The sequence below is a fragment of the Apteryx mantelli genome, chromosome 5, assembly GCF_036417845.1.
Source record: "Apteryx mantelli isolate bAptMan1 chromosome 5, bAptMan1.hap1, whole genome shotgun sequence".
Lineage (NCBI taxonomy): Eukaryota > Metazoa > Chordata > Aves > Apterygiformes > Apterygidae > Apteryx > Apteryx mantelli.
Window position 1 is genome coordinate 74,107,566 of NC_089982.1, and position 15,567 is coordinate 74,123,132.

At 37.6% G+C, this 15,567-nt stretch overlaps 1 protein-coding gene across 3 annotated transcripts in view; it reads left to right on the forward strand.

The window, feature by feature from the left end:
• WFS1 (wolframin ER transmembrane glycoprotein) overlaps positions 1-15,274 on the forward strand; it is a 38,232-nt gene extending 22,958 nt beyond the window's left edge. For all 3 annotated transcript variants that reach the window (XM_067298246.1, XM_067298248.1, XM_067298249.1), the window contains 5 exons: positions 2,784-2,928; positions 3,709-3,879; positions 4,541-4,621; positions 9,584-9,729; positions 12,599-15,274. In XM_067298246.1, the coding sequence (XP_067154347.1) occupies positions 2,784-2,928; positions 3,709-3,879; positions 4,541-4,621; positions 9,584-9,729; positions 12,599-14,410 (2,355 nt within the window). In that variant the 3' untranslated portion in view covers positions 14,411-15,274. The remainder of the gene's footprint in view (positions 1-2,783; positions 2,929-3,708; positions 3,880-4,540; positions 4,622-9,583; positions 9,730-12,598) is intronic.
• The last annotated feature ends 293 nt before the right edge of the window (positions 15,275-15,567 follow it).

Genomic DNA, 15,567 nt, shown 5'->3' on the forward strand with positions numbered 1-15,567 from the left:
CTATTGTTGGATACTTCCCTTTAGAATCCAGCCAGAAAAATACTTTTTGATTTGTTACCTTCTGTGAGAGTAAGAATGAGAAGTTGAGATGACATTGTTGCATAGTTTGCTAAAAATTACAAAATCAAACACAAGAAATCATTCAGTTCAGTGCCTTGTAGTTATTACTATGAGGTTATTCAAAAATAACCTTGTAATGACTATGGAAATAAATGCACTCTGAGTGGCTGTCAACCTGTATTACCGTAGCTTTGTATAGTTTCTTTATTGAGAAATAACTGCACAGCAATTATGTAAATGAGACACCCACAGCTGGAAATCTATAATGGAGAAAAGGCAGCTCTGTGTCTTTAACTAGAGGATCTCTGCAAGGGAACTGCTCGAGATAACTGTTTCACTTAGCAAAGCCCAAGGTGAGAGGGAGGGAACAACCTTTGGAGAAGTCCAGTGTGAAGATCTGTGTAAGTTGTTATCGGCTATGACTTCATTTCCAAGTTTTAGTTCATAGAAGTCCAAAAAAAAAAAAAAGAGAGACAGAGACAGAGAATCCCTAATTTATCATTAAAGAAATCTGAGAATAATATTCTTTCCCATTAGCACCTCATTTGATCACTGTGGACTAGAACTTTGCAGCCATCTCTGGTTTTGGTGGTCCATGTAGGAGCTTTGCTGTGACAATGCAAGGCTGCTGTTGCACAGTGCTCGTTCGGAGGGAGCTGATAGACCTTTCAGCAGTGTTTCATCGAAAGCTTACATGTTCGTTACATGTTTGGGATTTGGAGGGTTTTTTCCCACCAGAACTTTAGACAGACACAAAGTTTGTGATTTTTATAATCAAAGGGAAAATATTTTCTAGTTGCTCAAATTCTGGGGGCAACATTCTGGCTTTTGTGGGGTGCTTTATTGTGTTTTTTTAGATGATTAAGTCTTGATGCTGCTGCTGAACTTTCAAAAAAAAAAAAAAAAGGAAAAAAAAAACAAAAAAAAAACAAAAAGAGAACCCCCAAAACCTTAGGCCAAAAAACATTTCTATCATGAAACCAAGATGTTACACTGTGTTTTTTCCTTATCTAGTAGCCTTCTGCAATATGGCTAATTCCAGAATCTGCTGTTTTATGTTGCAATATGAGTGTGATCAAGAGGTTTTTTTATAAACTTGAAAGAGCTGTGTCATTAAGTACTACTACTCTTGAAGCTTTGCTCAAAATTTCAATGGCTATAAATATAAACATGCTGAAGAAGCAGCTGTACTTGTCAGAGGATGTTATTTGCCATGTAACTTCTTTAAGCAATTCCTTCCTTAAATAAGTAGCCAAAGGTACATCTGTGGTTGGCTGACAAATACTGGGGAATTGAAGTATCAAGGCTGAAATCTTTAATTTTTATTCCTTCTCATATACTCTATTCTTCATCTGCCACTGTATCAGTGTGTGATTCTACTTTGTCCAAGTCTGGCATGATTTCATGATTGTATATTTCTGTCTTTTGGTTTACTTAGTCTGAGTTTTATTTTTATTTCTGTATGTTTTTGGATAGCTTCACTGCATGTTCTAAGTATTTAATCACTATGATGTCTACCCAGTAACTATATATGTAGAAGTTGTTGGAGCATCCGTGTTAGGTGTATGGATTCAGTTGAAAGGCTGGAGACCTGACTTTTAATGGAAGTGAAAGATCTTTTTGATGAGATCAGAATGTTTAGTCTGCAGGTAAGAATTGTGGATTATTAATCTTTCAGAGGTATTGCTTTAGCCACCTTTATTGGTGATATCATAAGCAAAGTTTTAGAGAAGCTTTCAAACAGGTTTTTTGGAGCACACAGTACTGTGGATTTATGTAGAGGTGAAGTTCTAAGGGATTGCATTAACCACCCCTAGAATGTAAATGAAGTAACAATACAAACAGAGGGAGAACAGTGGGTTAAGCAAAAGCGTTGCCCAGATTCTCCAGATATACAAATAAAATGTGCAGTAGTTTTGCCTACTTTCTCCCATTTAATATTTTGTGTTCTGGGGTACTCTAAGCAGAAGGGTTTCATACTATTGCATAAGTATATTTACCATATATTTCAGTTTCACAGAAGGAAGAATAAAGGTGATGTTTTTTATTTGTAAAACAGTAATATAGCCAATTGTTCCATAATATCTATAACCCTAAATAGAAGGATTTTTACAGGCTGTATCACTTTTGCTTGATACTTAAGCAGTATTAGTTTTATTCTGTTCACTAATTAATCATGAGTTTGCTTTGACATTCATTGGCTAAACTGCTGAGTAAATCATCTCACTGCCTGAAACCTCCATCCATGTCAAGGTCCTTTACAGATAGCTCATTCCATCTGAATTTCTGAATGTCGCTGGCACCAGATTATTGCACTCAATTTTTGCTTTTTTAAAATAAGCTTAGCGATACTGTCTGACCAGTGTTATGGGAAGAAAAGAATCCAAGACAAGCTCATTTTTAGTACTATTTTTAACACCAAGAGCTTTACCTGATCCTGCTAGATGCCCAAAAAACAATGCAACTAACTCACTGGTCTAACTGATCTCGTCAAATGTGCTGCAATTCCCTCTTGCCTCCAGTTCTGGAAGCTGATCCTTGTCTTTGGAACAGTGGCAAGAGGATCAACTTACAGCTATGTTCCTTGGTGCTGGAAGCAAATGTTTTGACCTTTTGTTTGCGGGAATTTACTCTAGCAGAGGGAGGGGGTGGGGAGGAGAGAGACTAAGACAACTAGAGTTTATTTCAGTAATTGAAAGAATTCTGTTTGCCACTTATTCTAGGTGGGAAAACACTTTTTAAGATTAGCAGAAGAGGAGGATGAAGAACTTAACAATTGTAGTGCAGTTGATTGGCTCATCCTTGCTGCTAAGCAAGGTCGAAGAGAAGCTGTCAAACTGTTGCGTAGATGCTTAGCAGACAGAAGAGGTATGGGTTCTCTGAGACTTTTTTGCTTGTACTTTCTACTTTATTTGAAATAACACTCTATTCATTTTAACACTGAAAAGGGGTTAAAATTCAGTGGGAATGTTCATAGCAAAATTACATGAGTAGTTGTTGACATGTTAAAATAGATAATTTAAAAAGTAATATTCTAGTGATACTTCTCAGAAAAGCATTTGTACTAATCATTTGCTTCAGTTCCTTCATGGAATTCATGTTCATCCCTCCCCTCCCCACCTTTCATTGAAACTTCCTTACTTTGACCATTAAGGTCATATATAACCACACACCACCTACATATCTGCTGTTATTTCATTCTTTTGCCCCTCTCCAGCCTCTTTCCTAATTGGTCTTTTGTGCTGTCTTCTCCCACTTTGATTCACACCTTCCGTCACACTGCTTCCCATGCTTGGAATGGTCTCCTCTTGTCTGCCACGTATCTGAACTCTTCTCAAAAAACAAAAAACAAAAAAAACTTCACAAAATTCTTGCTACCTTTTACTTATCACTTATACATATTTGCACCACCTTTTGCCTGAACTGTTGTGCTTCAAAGGTTGAACAAGACACAAGGATAATGCATGTCTTGCACAGTGTTTGAATTACAGTTTAATTGACATAACTTGATTTTGATAAGCTGTGGACACAGAAGGGTGAATGAAACTTAAAGTTTCAGACTAAACTGAGAAGAAGTAGTTGTGGGCAAGTCTGTCATTTCTGCCTGGGTGTGGGATAATAGTACCTAATGTATTTTCTTTTCTTGAGGCATCACTTCTGAGAATGAGCAAGAAGTGAAAAAATTATCATCTGAGACTGACTTGGAGAGAGCTGTGAGAAAAGCTGCCTTAGTCATGTATTGGAAGTTAAACCCAAAGAAGAAGAAGCAATTAGCAGTTTCTGAACTACTGGAAAATGTTGGGCAAGTTGACAATGAAGGTTTGTGTTCTGATCTGATGGTATTGGATATATATAAACTTAAATTTATATATATAAACTTAAAGGTAGAATACAGTTAGAAACCTGAAGGTCTTTATAAATAAGCAGGCATGTGATGAAAGTAAATGTGTGATATACTCAAGAAAAAGTAACTCCTAATGACTTTAACTCTGTTGGTCTAGAGAACACTATTAAAAGACAGTGTACTTCATAAGGCCTTCCAGTTCTTGCTGTAGGTTATTATTCAGTTACGCACTCGTATGAGTGACCAAATATTAAAAATATCTTCATTTAGCACTTGATATCCTTGCAAAATGATCTTTTATGGCTTTGTTGTCTCTGACCTTTTTCCTTAACAATCATCCTGATGACTCTACTAGATATTTCAATTTATAAACTCAGTCTTCAAGACATCTGGCTTATTCTGCCATTACAGCAATATATGTTAGCTATATAAATGCTATTTCCTTTTCTAGTATAGTAATAGGAATATGAAAAACTCTATGTAGCCACTTGTTACCTACTTATACATATGTTTGTCTCTTCCTGAGTTTGAGGAAATACCATTCTCCAGATATTGCAGCTTGAATAGTGTTCCAGTTATTGTTTGATTACTTAATTGACTACTTTGACTTTTCATAAATTTCTGTTATTGAACCAGATGGTGAGAAGCAGCCTGGCCCAGTCCCAAAGTCGGTGCAGAAGCAGAGAAGAATGCTGGAGCGATTAGTGAGCAGTGAATGTAAGTGTGTGCTGCTTCTTTCAATCTCTGACTGTGGTTTTAGTTTTCTGTTTTGTTCTGCTAAGCAACTTTGTGCTGCCAGAGCAAAGATGTAGAGCAAGTTTAGATTGCTGTAAACTGATCGTGTCAATTTATACGTACAAGGTAAATAATTGACCTACATGTTAAGCCATAGAGTACATAGTCATCACAATCAACTTGTCAGTGATTGGTATGCAAAGAGGAGTTTGCATGTCATTTGTCATACTTATTTTCTTCCTCTACCAGAACTGACAAGGCTATTCAACCAAAACTTTTTTTTGCACTTTCAATAAGTTTTAGTTCTAAATTGCAGTAAGCTTTTTGATTACAGAAGGTAATCACTTATGCAACCTTTTAATGTAAACGGGTCCCTCATTCTGTTTGCCTTGCTTCTGTTTGCAATACCCTAATAATTAATGTTTGTCTTTTCATATTTGCTCAAGAACTGATACAGGAAAGATGCACCAAGATATCCTTTTCATCACTTGGACAGGGTGCAGGGACAGCTCAGTTCTTGTAGTGGGAAGGACTAAACTACTCAACATACACAGGGTCAGATTCCTAGACTCAAATCTGTAAGGAGTTTCGTGAGATGCAGGGCTGCAGAGAACTTTATTCAAACCTCCAGCAAGACTGTGTGTCTAAGAGGCTGCCGTGTGGCTGGGCCTTCAGAAGAAAAGTCAAATCATTATTATTGGCTCTTTTGTGCAGCCTCATTTGCATTTGGGGAAAGGGGAAGGAACCAGTGGATGTAAATGATATCGTCTGTGAATGAGAATGCAAATGAGAATTCTCTTCTTCATGATAGCAGCACAGAAAACAAAATGAACAGGCTTGAAGCTGTACATCCCAGTCATGATAGTCTAAAAGATTGGGGGGAGTGGCTGGGCCCACAACTGGTTCTTAAAATTGGGATTATTGCTGGTTTAGCAGACAAGGTCAAACAAAAGAATCCCATCAAACTACAGAAGAAGAGCTGTACATAATTTTTCTTGCAGTCCAACAACAGGCATTCAAGAATATGAAAAAGCTGCAAATCAAAACCTGATTTAATAAATAGGAATGACACTCTTATCTACATTTTGCCCAAAGTATTAAGCTTGTCACCAGAATATTGAGGACTGAATCATTAATGCTTCAAGTGGCTAATAAAATAAAGATCATGATCACTAGAAATGAAAAGCAAAACACACTTATAAAGGAGTTTGGTTTTCTTTTTAAGGATTTCATCCAGAAGCCAAATGACTGCTGTTATACATCTTCCTCCTGAGTGCTAAGTATCATTGATGTCAAACAGGATATCGGACTGTGTGGAGTATTGCTCTGGCTTACTCTGCATTTCTGTACTAATAGTATGCTAAAGCTGCTCAGACTGGCATGTGCTGACTACTTTTATAAATGAAAAAATGAAAACCGGAAAACAAGTTAAAAATTAAAGAAGGCTTTAAATTAAGAGAGTGAATTACAAACAAATGCAGTATGTGTACTTTTTCAAGAACATTATCTAACATAAGGTTCAGTTTATCACTTACCAGAAAAATCACATTTTCTTAAAATGCAATAATTCAGATGGAGTCTAGCTCAGTTCCTGAAAAGCATTTTTAAATGTCCTGCAGCACATTACTTACTAATACATCTGCAGTTTAGAATACATATAGCTAAATTGTTATACATGGATTACTAACCTAAATTTGGGTGTAGACAGGTCTAAACTCCTAGAAACGTTAGGTTTACATTTCATCAGGTCACTTCAGCCTTTAGCTTCAAGGATCATATTTGTTACACAGATAACTTCTGAATGAAGTTGTGCAACTTTTCATGGAAAATAACATTCCTAAGAGGAACAGAGTATTTTGGTTTTATATTAACTTTCATAGAAGTAGAAAAGGCATGCCTGTATGTGCACAAGAGAGTAGTGACAGAGAAGTGTATTTTGGAGACCAGCTGCTGGTCCTATCAGAATTTCTGTGGTAGTAGGTCAGTTGTTTTTGTGACTCATTTGCCACTTCTGGAAAGCTAGAAGGAGTACTTCAAGGAAGGGTAAGATTGTTGTGCTGCTTTGTCCTGTCATCTTCTCCTAACGCAGATATATCCGAGTTCACTGGGACTATGTTGCTTTGATACTTAACAGATGACACAAGTTCTTTCCATCCCATAGCTGAATTGGCCCATGCTGGTGGAACAAGAGCGCAAAGCAAGTCATTTTGTTCTGGAGTCTTCAGTAATTCATAGAGTGTCAGTAAAGGAGCTGGTAATTTCTTTTTTTTTGGAGGCTTAAATGACAGATGAAATAACAGGAGAGTAAATGAACCTACATGTAAGCGTAGGCAGAAATTGATGTGCATATTTTTCTACGGCAGATGGGGGAGGCAGGGGAATTTGTCATAACCAAATTGAAGAAAAAAAATCTATGAATAATAAAGTAGAATCTACAACATACGCTTTTTTTATCAATTTAAGAGACATTTGGGTGACAAAATACTAAGAACATTTAAAAACGAAAAGTTTTCATCAAACACTTAAAGTAGGAGTTAAGCTGTTGCCTCTTCTCTAGAGAGCTTTTGTCTGCTCATGGATGAACAGAATAGCTGTTACTATCCGGCATTTACTGCTTTGCTCCAATGAGTTTTGCTGTTTATCTTGTCAGTGGGAGAATTTCTTTCAGCTTTAATACATCACCAATACTTGGAAGGTAATTTTTAAGCCAGATGCTTGTTTTCAGATGTCTGATCTGGGGTATACTTGATGGAGGCAAAAACAGAGTATTATAGGTGACATTCTCGATGGACAGTTGCCTGAGAGTATAGATGTCATCACATTTGACAGGCCAGCTGTACGCAGTAAGCTGTTAACTCTTTCCCTCTCAAAACGTCCTATGGTCCTGTGAAAGAATTGTTGTCATGTTCTAATCCTGTCTGCTTGCTGATTCCACAGCAAAAAACGATCTTGCTGCTGTATTTTTGTCCAAGTAGGGCAGTTGATTTAGATGGTATATTTGGTTTTAGGCCTGATCTGAAGCCCACCAAAGACAGCTAAGGATTCTCTGATTTCTGTGTGCCTTGCGATGTGGCCTCACAGCCTGTGAATGATAAGAATAGTTACCAAAAGGTTAAATCATTTCTTGTCACTTGGGAGGAATGCCAGATGATATTTTGTATGACATATGGGTACATGCAATGCAATAGAAAAAAATTTAAATTTAAAGATACAAGCAGAAGTCAACATCCAAGTTGTAAGATTGAAGCAAAAGATATTTTGTAAGCTGCTTTTTCAGTTTAACCCCTTTAACACACCTTTTCCTGTAGTAGATATCTTGACACAAGTACTTTATTTTGTTCTGTATCTATGGAGTTTTTAATATTAAAACAAATATGCTAATGTATTTATGTATAACTTATATAAATGTAGTGTTTTTATAAGCTTAAAAAAATTATAGGCTCAAACCCAGTAATCCTGTAACTTTAAACTTAATGAAACAGTTCAATTTTTCTGTCTCTTTAAAAGCTTAAACTAGTATTAAACAAGCCAGCTTTCATATCTTTGTGTCAGCTGACTAGCAAAACTTACTGTGTAGGAGGTGTGTTACAGATTTTTGTCATTCAAAAGTCTTTCATATCTGCAGCAATGTCAGTTGCTTTAGTGTATGGAAAAAGTTGCAGTTAATTATCCTCCTTTACAAACGACATCAAACTTATCTACCATAGAAACTAGCTATCCGTGCTAATGCAAGGAACTGGCTGTGGAAAAAAGTTGGAAGCAGTGTATAAATCATCTCCTGTCTTGCAGCAGGAGACTTCTGAGTAAAAGCGGGTAAGGATCTCCAAGGGCCACTGGCCATCAGTGTCCTTATCCTAGCGTTCCCAATTATCGCCTGGTGGAGTGCCCCTGCTCCTTGGACTTCCCCGGTAGCTGGAGTTCAGGGAGTGGCAAAGGCATGATGTTAAAAAACAGCATTTTGAACTGATGTTTCTGATACAGGTTCCTATCTGAAATTCCTCTCAGGCTTCCGGGACAGCCCCTTATTTGATTTTAACCCACTCTGTTCTGAAACTCCTGAGGTCTGAGGCATTTGTCTGAGGGCCCTTAGCCAAAACTTTTCTTCTCCATTATTTTCTGTGGAGCCACATGTACCTACTGAATTATGGCCAATATTGTCAAGTTGGTGACAAAATATCAGTGGCAGAGGTACTTTATACCAATAACTGAGTTGTGTGTTTCCTATCTGGAGACTTTTCAAATAGGCAGAATGATAAATTTTGTTGCTGTGTACAACTGAGCAAAGTGTATTTTGTTGTTGACTATTTATTTTAAATCGTAGTTCATCTGGGGAGGCTTATTGTATAGCCACATAGCACATAAAATTAATACATGAGCAGTAATTATATTTAGTCTTGTAGGTATGAATAATTGGGCATTTAATGTAATTATAACTCATTTGTTACTTATGAACTTAGAAAAATGACTGTTCTGCACGTCAAGTCAGAAGTCAGTTTTTCAGTATAGATAATTCATTACTTTTCCTGCACAATTCTTTCTTTTCAAAGTCTGTTACTTAAAGATTTCTCTAAAGAAATTATGAAGTATAATAGTTTGTCACTGAAAACTGTGTAACCTAATCCAGTAGTCTCTTTCCCCAGGAATATTCGCAGATAAACTACATTCCCTTGCTTTGTTTTTCTACTTATGAATGTAATACAATTTCCTACTAGTCTAACAAGGTTTAGAGTAGCCACATTGCTGGCACAAGCAGTTTGTTGTTTTCAGCACCAGTGTCTGGAAAAGCCACAAGGTAGGCCTGTGCTATCACTAGTTCAGTTTTTGAAGCCCAGAGTGAAACTTCTTTAATACCAAGAAAGAAGAATTAATATTTCAGCTCATATTATCCGTACAGTGCAGTACTGATACAGACTATTTACTTGGAGTCTTCATTTTATCTTTTAGCTAAAAAATACATTGCTTTGGATGACTTTGTTGAAATTACCAAGAAGTATGCAAAGGGAATCATCCCGTCTAACCTGATTATGCAGGAAGAGGAAGATGATGAATTGGCAGGGAAGACTCCTGAAGAGCTACCCTTGCGACTGAAGGTAAAAAGCCAATAATGAACATGTTATGTTGAAAGGGTCTTAACTTAGGCATTTAGGATAAAACAGAGGTGACTTGCACTTGACTCTCAAAGCTAATATTTAGTCTCTGTAGGTCACTAGAAGAAATGTTGCTATAATTTCTTTTTGGACTTTACTTCATTTATATATATTTTTTTTTTACCAATAGGGCTTTTGCCTCTGACTAGGAACAACGTGCATGCTCTGTGCAAAAATGAAACTGATTTGGGGAAATTAGTTCAAATGGTGCCTACACATTTGGGATCTCTAAGGTCGAGGGTAGCAAGTGAGCAGGCTAAGGTCCAAATTCCCAGTGTGACACACACACACAGATCTCAACATTCGTAAATTCAGAGTCTGATTTCACAGAAATAAAATACAGGAAGGTACAAGCGTACATATTTTGTTACAGGGTTCCTTAAAAATACAAGTTGCTGGTAATACAGGATTTCTACTACAAACAAAGAATCATATCTTTAGTCAGTCCTTTGTTAAGTCAGCAGCTCTCAATTTAATCAAATAGGGACTATATCCCCAGGAATTCCTCTGGCAAAGGGGTCTCCCAGAATCTGAAAGATTATCCAATTACAACTTAAAGAAATTAGAGCAAAGATGACTGACTAAAGATAAAAGTCTGAGAGTTTTAGGAAAAGAGAAAGAAAGAGTATGAGAGTGTTTTTGAGAGAGAGCTTCACTTTCTTCGAATAAAGTGAGGAGAATTATATCTGTCCTTAAGTTTTGTGGTGAGTGGAGTGAACATCTCTGGTGTGGGGTTTGGACCTGCTTGCTTTCTTTCTTTTCTTCTACTTCTCTTTCTCTTTAGCTATGTAGAGACCCCCTATTTAAATGAAAAACTTGCATTAGTTCTCATGGAGTCTTTTCAGATGTACATTTGTTAACAAAAGGGCCTCTTAGTTTAAAAACTGTCATTGGTACAGTACCAGCAGGGAATAAAAGATTGCTGTTAACCCTAGGCTGAGCCTGGAGGCAGGGGTGGTAGGTGGCTGCTTCTCCTGGGAACAAAAGGGAGGTGCCAGAGAGCCATTACCTTGAAAATCTCACCCAGAGCAGGATCAACAGCTAAGAGCAGCTCCCCCGAGCTCTTTCTAGGTACTGGGAGTTGTCCACAGAAGGAGACGGTATTATCATGCCTGGAAGGGGAATTGCACCATCATGCATCCGCATCCTGTGCAGCCCATAGGTTTTGCAATCCCTGAGCTGGCACAGGAGAATGGCCAATTGACTCAGAAGCATTTGAGACTGACTGCTGGATCCAAGCCCATTTATTCTTCTTTATTGCCAACAGCTCCCGCCCGACTCACCCGTAGACATGGCTGGGCAAACCTTACTGTTTAACCCTTGCTGCTTCACATCTGACCCTCTGCTTCAGCCAGCAGGGCTGTAAGTCAGTTGATTGCCTAGGTGCAAGTTGGGAGCTCTGTGCTACAGTTTACTGTTTTTATATATATATGAGGAACATATTTAGGAGAAAGGTATAATGTTTTTCCTTGGAAGGGGACAGTCTAACTTGGTTATGTTTCAGTGAGGTTTTAAATGTTTCTATCATAACTGCCATATCTTTATTGCAGATGTTATTATATACTTCATGCCCATTCCTATTTAAGTAAGAAGGATAAGTGGGGAAAATTATCAATTTTTTTGGGCAGTGAAAGAAGGGAAGATTTAAGATACATACATTCAATACTGGTATAAATTTCAAGCTAGGTAGGGAATTTCTGCCTCCTGCTGTCAGAGTTTTTATTGCCATTAAACTCCATTATCATATGAAGGGGAAAAAAACAGTTATCTTTGGCTGGCATTTTGAATAATTAATATTCTCGAAGAGATGCATTTAGGAAGATGAGCAGGGATACCTCCACTAATAAATAGCCTTATCCTCAAGTTGCCTGTGTTGCCCCAGTTCATTATTGTGCACAGATCTTTGCTGGAGCAGTCTTGACCCCTCCCTTGAAGTAATTAATATATAAAAGCATAAGTTCTGGGAAAAGGTAAAAACTGTCTTTTTTCTGAGAGAAGAAGGGTTGTTTGCAGCATCTAATGTACAGATGCTAATATTTGAATATTTATCTGTTTGAAAAATCCTATCCCCTAGTTTGTCTTTTATTATAATCTTTATCCTGCACAAAGAGTGTGGCCGGCCCCAGTGTGGTGGGGAGGATTTGATCCAACAGTTCCATTGTTGTCATGTTTCTGTACAGGAAAATGCCACGTAGGCAGAATTTTAAGGTTATAGTTATAGGTTAAAAGAATAGCTATAATTAAATTACCACATATTCAGGGAAAGGTATTTCTGCTATTCAGAAAATGTAGAGATTTTTGACAGCTGCATCCCTAGGTACTTGGGAAGGATTTTTTAAAAAATAAACCACAGCTGTAAAGACTTGCTGTAAGTGCATATAATAATGCAGAATGTATAACATAATCTTTGCAGAACTGTGGCAGAGTTAAGTGCTTTAAGCTACAGTACTCACAGCTCAAGTAATAACTTCAGATAGTACAGGACTGCAGCCATGCAGTTTATCTTCGGTACAAAGCTAGCAGAGCAGAATATTTGACTAGGAAGCCATTTAATTATATGTGTCAAAGGTAGTGAAATATCTTCTTTGCTGAAATCAAAATAGCCTCAGAGCTTCATCTGACTGAATTAATCAAAACAGAGCTAATAATCTCAGACAAAGTAATCTCATTTTATTGGCAACATTCTTCTGAAATGAAAATCTTTTCATGTCAACTGAGGTTACACAACTTACTGCGGCTGCTTCAGCTAAGAATCTGTGATGTAGCAGGTACAAAACTACTCATAAATAAAATGTCTCTTTCTCTTTTCCAGGTTGTAAAATATCCACTTCATGCCATTATGGAAATTAAGGAGTACCTTATAGATATTGCATCAAAGGCAGGAATGCACTGGCTGTCTACTATTGTTCCAACACACCATATCAATGCTCTCATCTTTTTCTTCATTATCAGTAATCTGACAATTGATTTTTTTGCCTTCATTATTCCATTAGTCATATTCTATCTGTCCTTCATTTCTATGGTGATTTGCACACTGAAGGTTTTTCAGGATAGTAAGGCCTGGGAAAACTTCCGTACTCTGACTGACTTACTGCTTCGTTTTGAGCCAAACCTAGATGTTGAGCAAGCTGAGGTGAACTTTGGATGGAATCACTTAGAGCCGTACATTTATTTTTTGCTCTCAGTATTCTTTGTCATTTTTTCCTTCCCTATAGCAAGCAAAGACTGTATGCCATGCTCAGAGTTAGCTACCATCTCTGTTTTCTTCACTGTGACAAGTTACATGAGTTTAAGCACATGCGCAGAACCCTACACGCAAAGAGCACTAATGACTGAGATAGCAGCTGGTTGCTTATCCCTATTGCAGGTATTGCCTGTGAATTTGGGCTACTTGAAATTCTTAGGTAAAACCTTCTTTACTGTTCCTGTAGGCCATTTCTTTGTGATAAATGTAAGCATCCCGTGCCTTTTGTTTTTGTACTTGTTCTATCTTTTCTTCAGAATGGCACAATTACGGAATTTTAAAGGCACCTACTGTTACTTGGTCCCATATCTAGTCTGCTTTATGTGGTGCGAGCTCTCTGTGGTCATTTTGCGGGAGTCTTCTGGCATCGGGCTCATTCGTGCGTCAATTGGTTATTTTCTGTTTCTCTTTGCGCTCCCAGTGCTAGGCATAGGCATCGCGCTCATGTGTGTTGTCCATTTCATGAAGTGGTTCGTGTCTCTGGAACTCATGAAAATTGTAGTGACTCTGGCTTTGTGTACTGTTCCTTTGCTCTTCCGATGGTGGACAAAAGCTAACTTCTCTGTGGTTGAAATGGTTAAATCCCTCACTCGAAGCTCAATTGTGAAACTCATTTTGGTGTGGATTACAGCCGTGGTGTTGTTTTGTTGGTTCTATGTCTATCGATCAGAGGGAATGAAAGTTTACAACTCTACCTTGACATGGAATCAGTATGCTTTCCTCTGTGGACCCCGATCATGGAAGGAGACTAACATGGCACGTACTCAGATTTTATGTAGTCACCTGGAAGGACACAGAGTGACATGGACTGGGCGGTTCAAATACGTGCGGGTCACAGAAATCGACAATAGCGCAGAATCGGCAATAAACATGCTTCCGCTCTTTATTGGCGACTGGATGAGATGCTTGTATGGTGAAACCTACCCTCTTTGCGACCCCAAAAATGTTACTATGGAGGAGGAAGAGTTGTGTCGTCTCAAGTATTTGACAAAGCATAACTGCCACATGAAAATGTTTGATCGGTACAAATTTGAAATAACTGTGGGCATGCCTTTCAGCAGCAAAAATGGAACTAAGTCTGTAGAGGAGGATGATATAACCAAAGATATTGTGCTGAAGGCAAGCAATGAATTTAAGAAAGTGTTGCTGAACTTGAGGCAAGGAAGTGTAATTGAATTCAGCACAATTCTGGAAGGTCGTCTTGGCAGTAAATGGCCTGTCTTTGAACTGAAAGCAATCACTTGCTTGAATTGCATGTCTAAACTCTTACCTGCAGGGAGGCATGTGAAAATAGAGCATGACTGGAGGAGCACAGTGCATAAAGCCATTAAATTTGCTTTTGATTTTTTCTTCTTCCCATTCCTGTCAGCTGCACAATGAGCTCTTATGTTGATTCGGTAGAATCTTCAATGTACGCTGTATTTACACTACCAAAGGTTTGGCTTCTAAAAAGGAAAAAAAAATCCTGCTCTAGCAATGCTCAAAATGTATGCTGACGTAGAGTACTGGTTGAGTTTTGTAAGTGTATACACGGTATCCTGACTTTAAACACCTTATGACTGAAGTGACATATACTAGTTTAATATTATTATAAGTGAATGCGGAGGATCGCTGCTGATTACTTGCATGGACACTTTTGTCTGAAATGGACATGTTATTTGCCTGTGGTACGACACTAGATTCATTCACTTGCTTGATGTTAAAAGCACTTTACTCTTTATTCCCACATGCCTATATGTATTTTCACATGTATGATTTAGAATAGATATCTGATATGCAACATAAGCTGTTGTATGCCTTGTATTTATTTGGTGTTTTCTAGATAAAGGTGATAGTCATATAGTCAGTACCTGGTGATGAGTGGTATCTGTGTACAGAATTCATTGTTTCACTACTTAGCAAGATAGTGATTTTAAAGTTTTTGAAAGGGCACACCATTTCACACCCCAGCAAGGTTGTAAAAAGAGCTCTCTAGTTGCTATTTTGCTTTAAATGTTCTTTACAAAATACGCTATTTGTTCTAATTGGTTATGATAGCTACATATATGACGCTAAGCTATTATCCATGCTGGTGTGTGAATGACAAACACCAGATTGTAAGGCTGGTATTGTGATGGTGCCAGTAACAGACAAGCCAAAGCAACTGAAAATAGTACATAAAAAATCTGCAGTGGAAACTGAAATAGAATATGTTTAATAATTTGTATTGTGCAAATAAATACAAAATATAAATTTGAATTAAAATGGAATACAGCATTTTTTCATTGTGCTTTAATATTGTGAGCAGTTGTTTATGGTGCTTTCATTTCTAAACTGCGTTTTTCATGTTTTAAACTTCCTCATATGAGATACCTGAAACTGAACTTCATGTTATTTCAAGCTAGCAGTAAAATTAGAGTATGTCAGGCCAAGGTCTTGTACCTATGAGATCTGGAGATACTCCTTACTCCTGCTTTCATTGTGACTTGCCACCTTTTTTTAACCAGTGGATTGAGGGGGTGAGGATTTCACAGATACACTGCACTATTTCCCTGAAC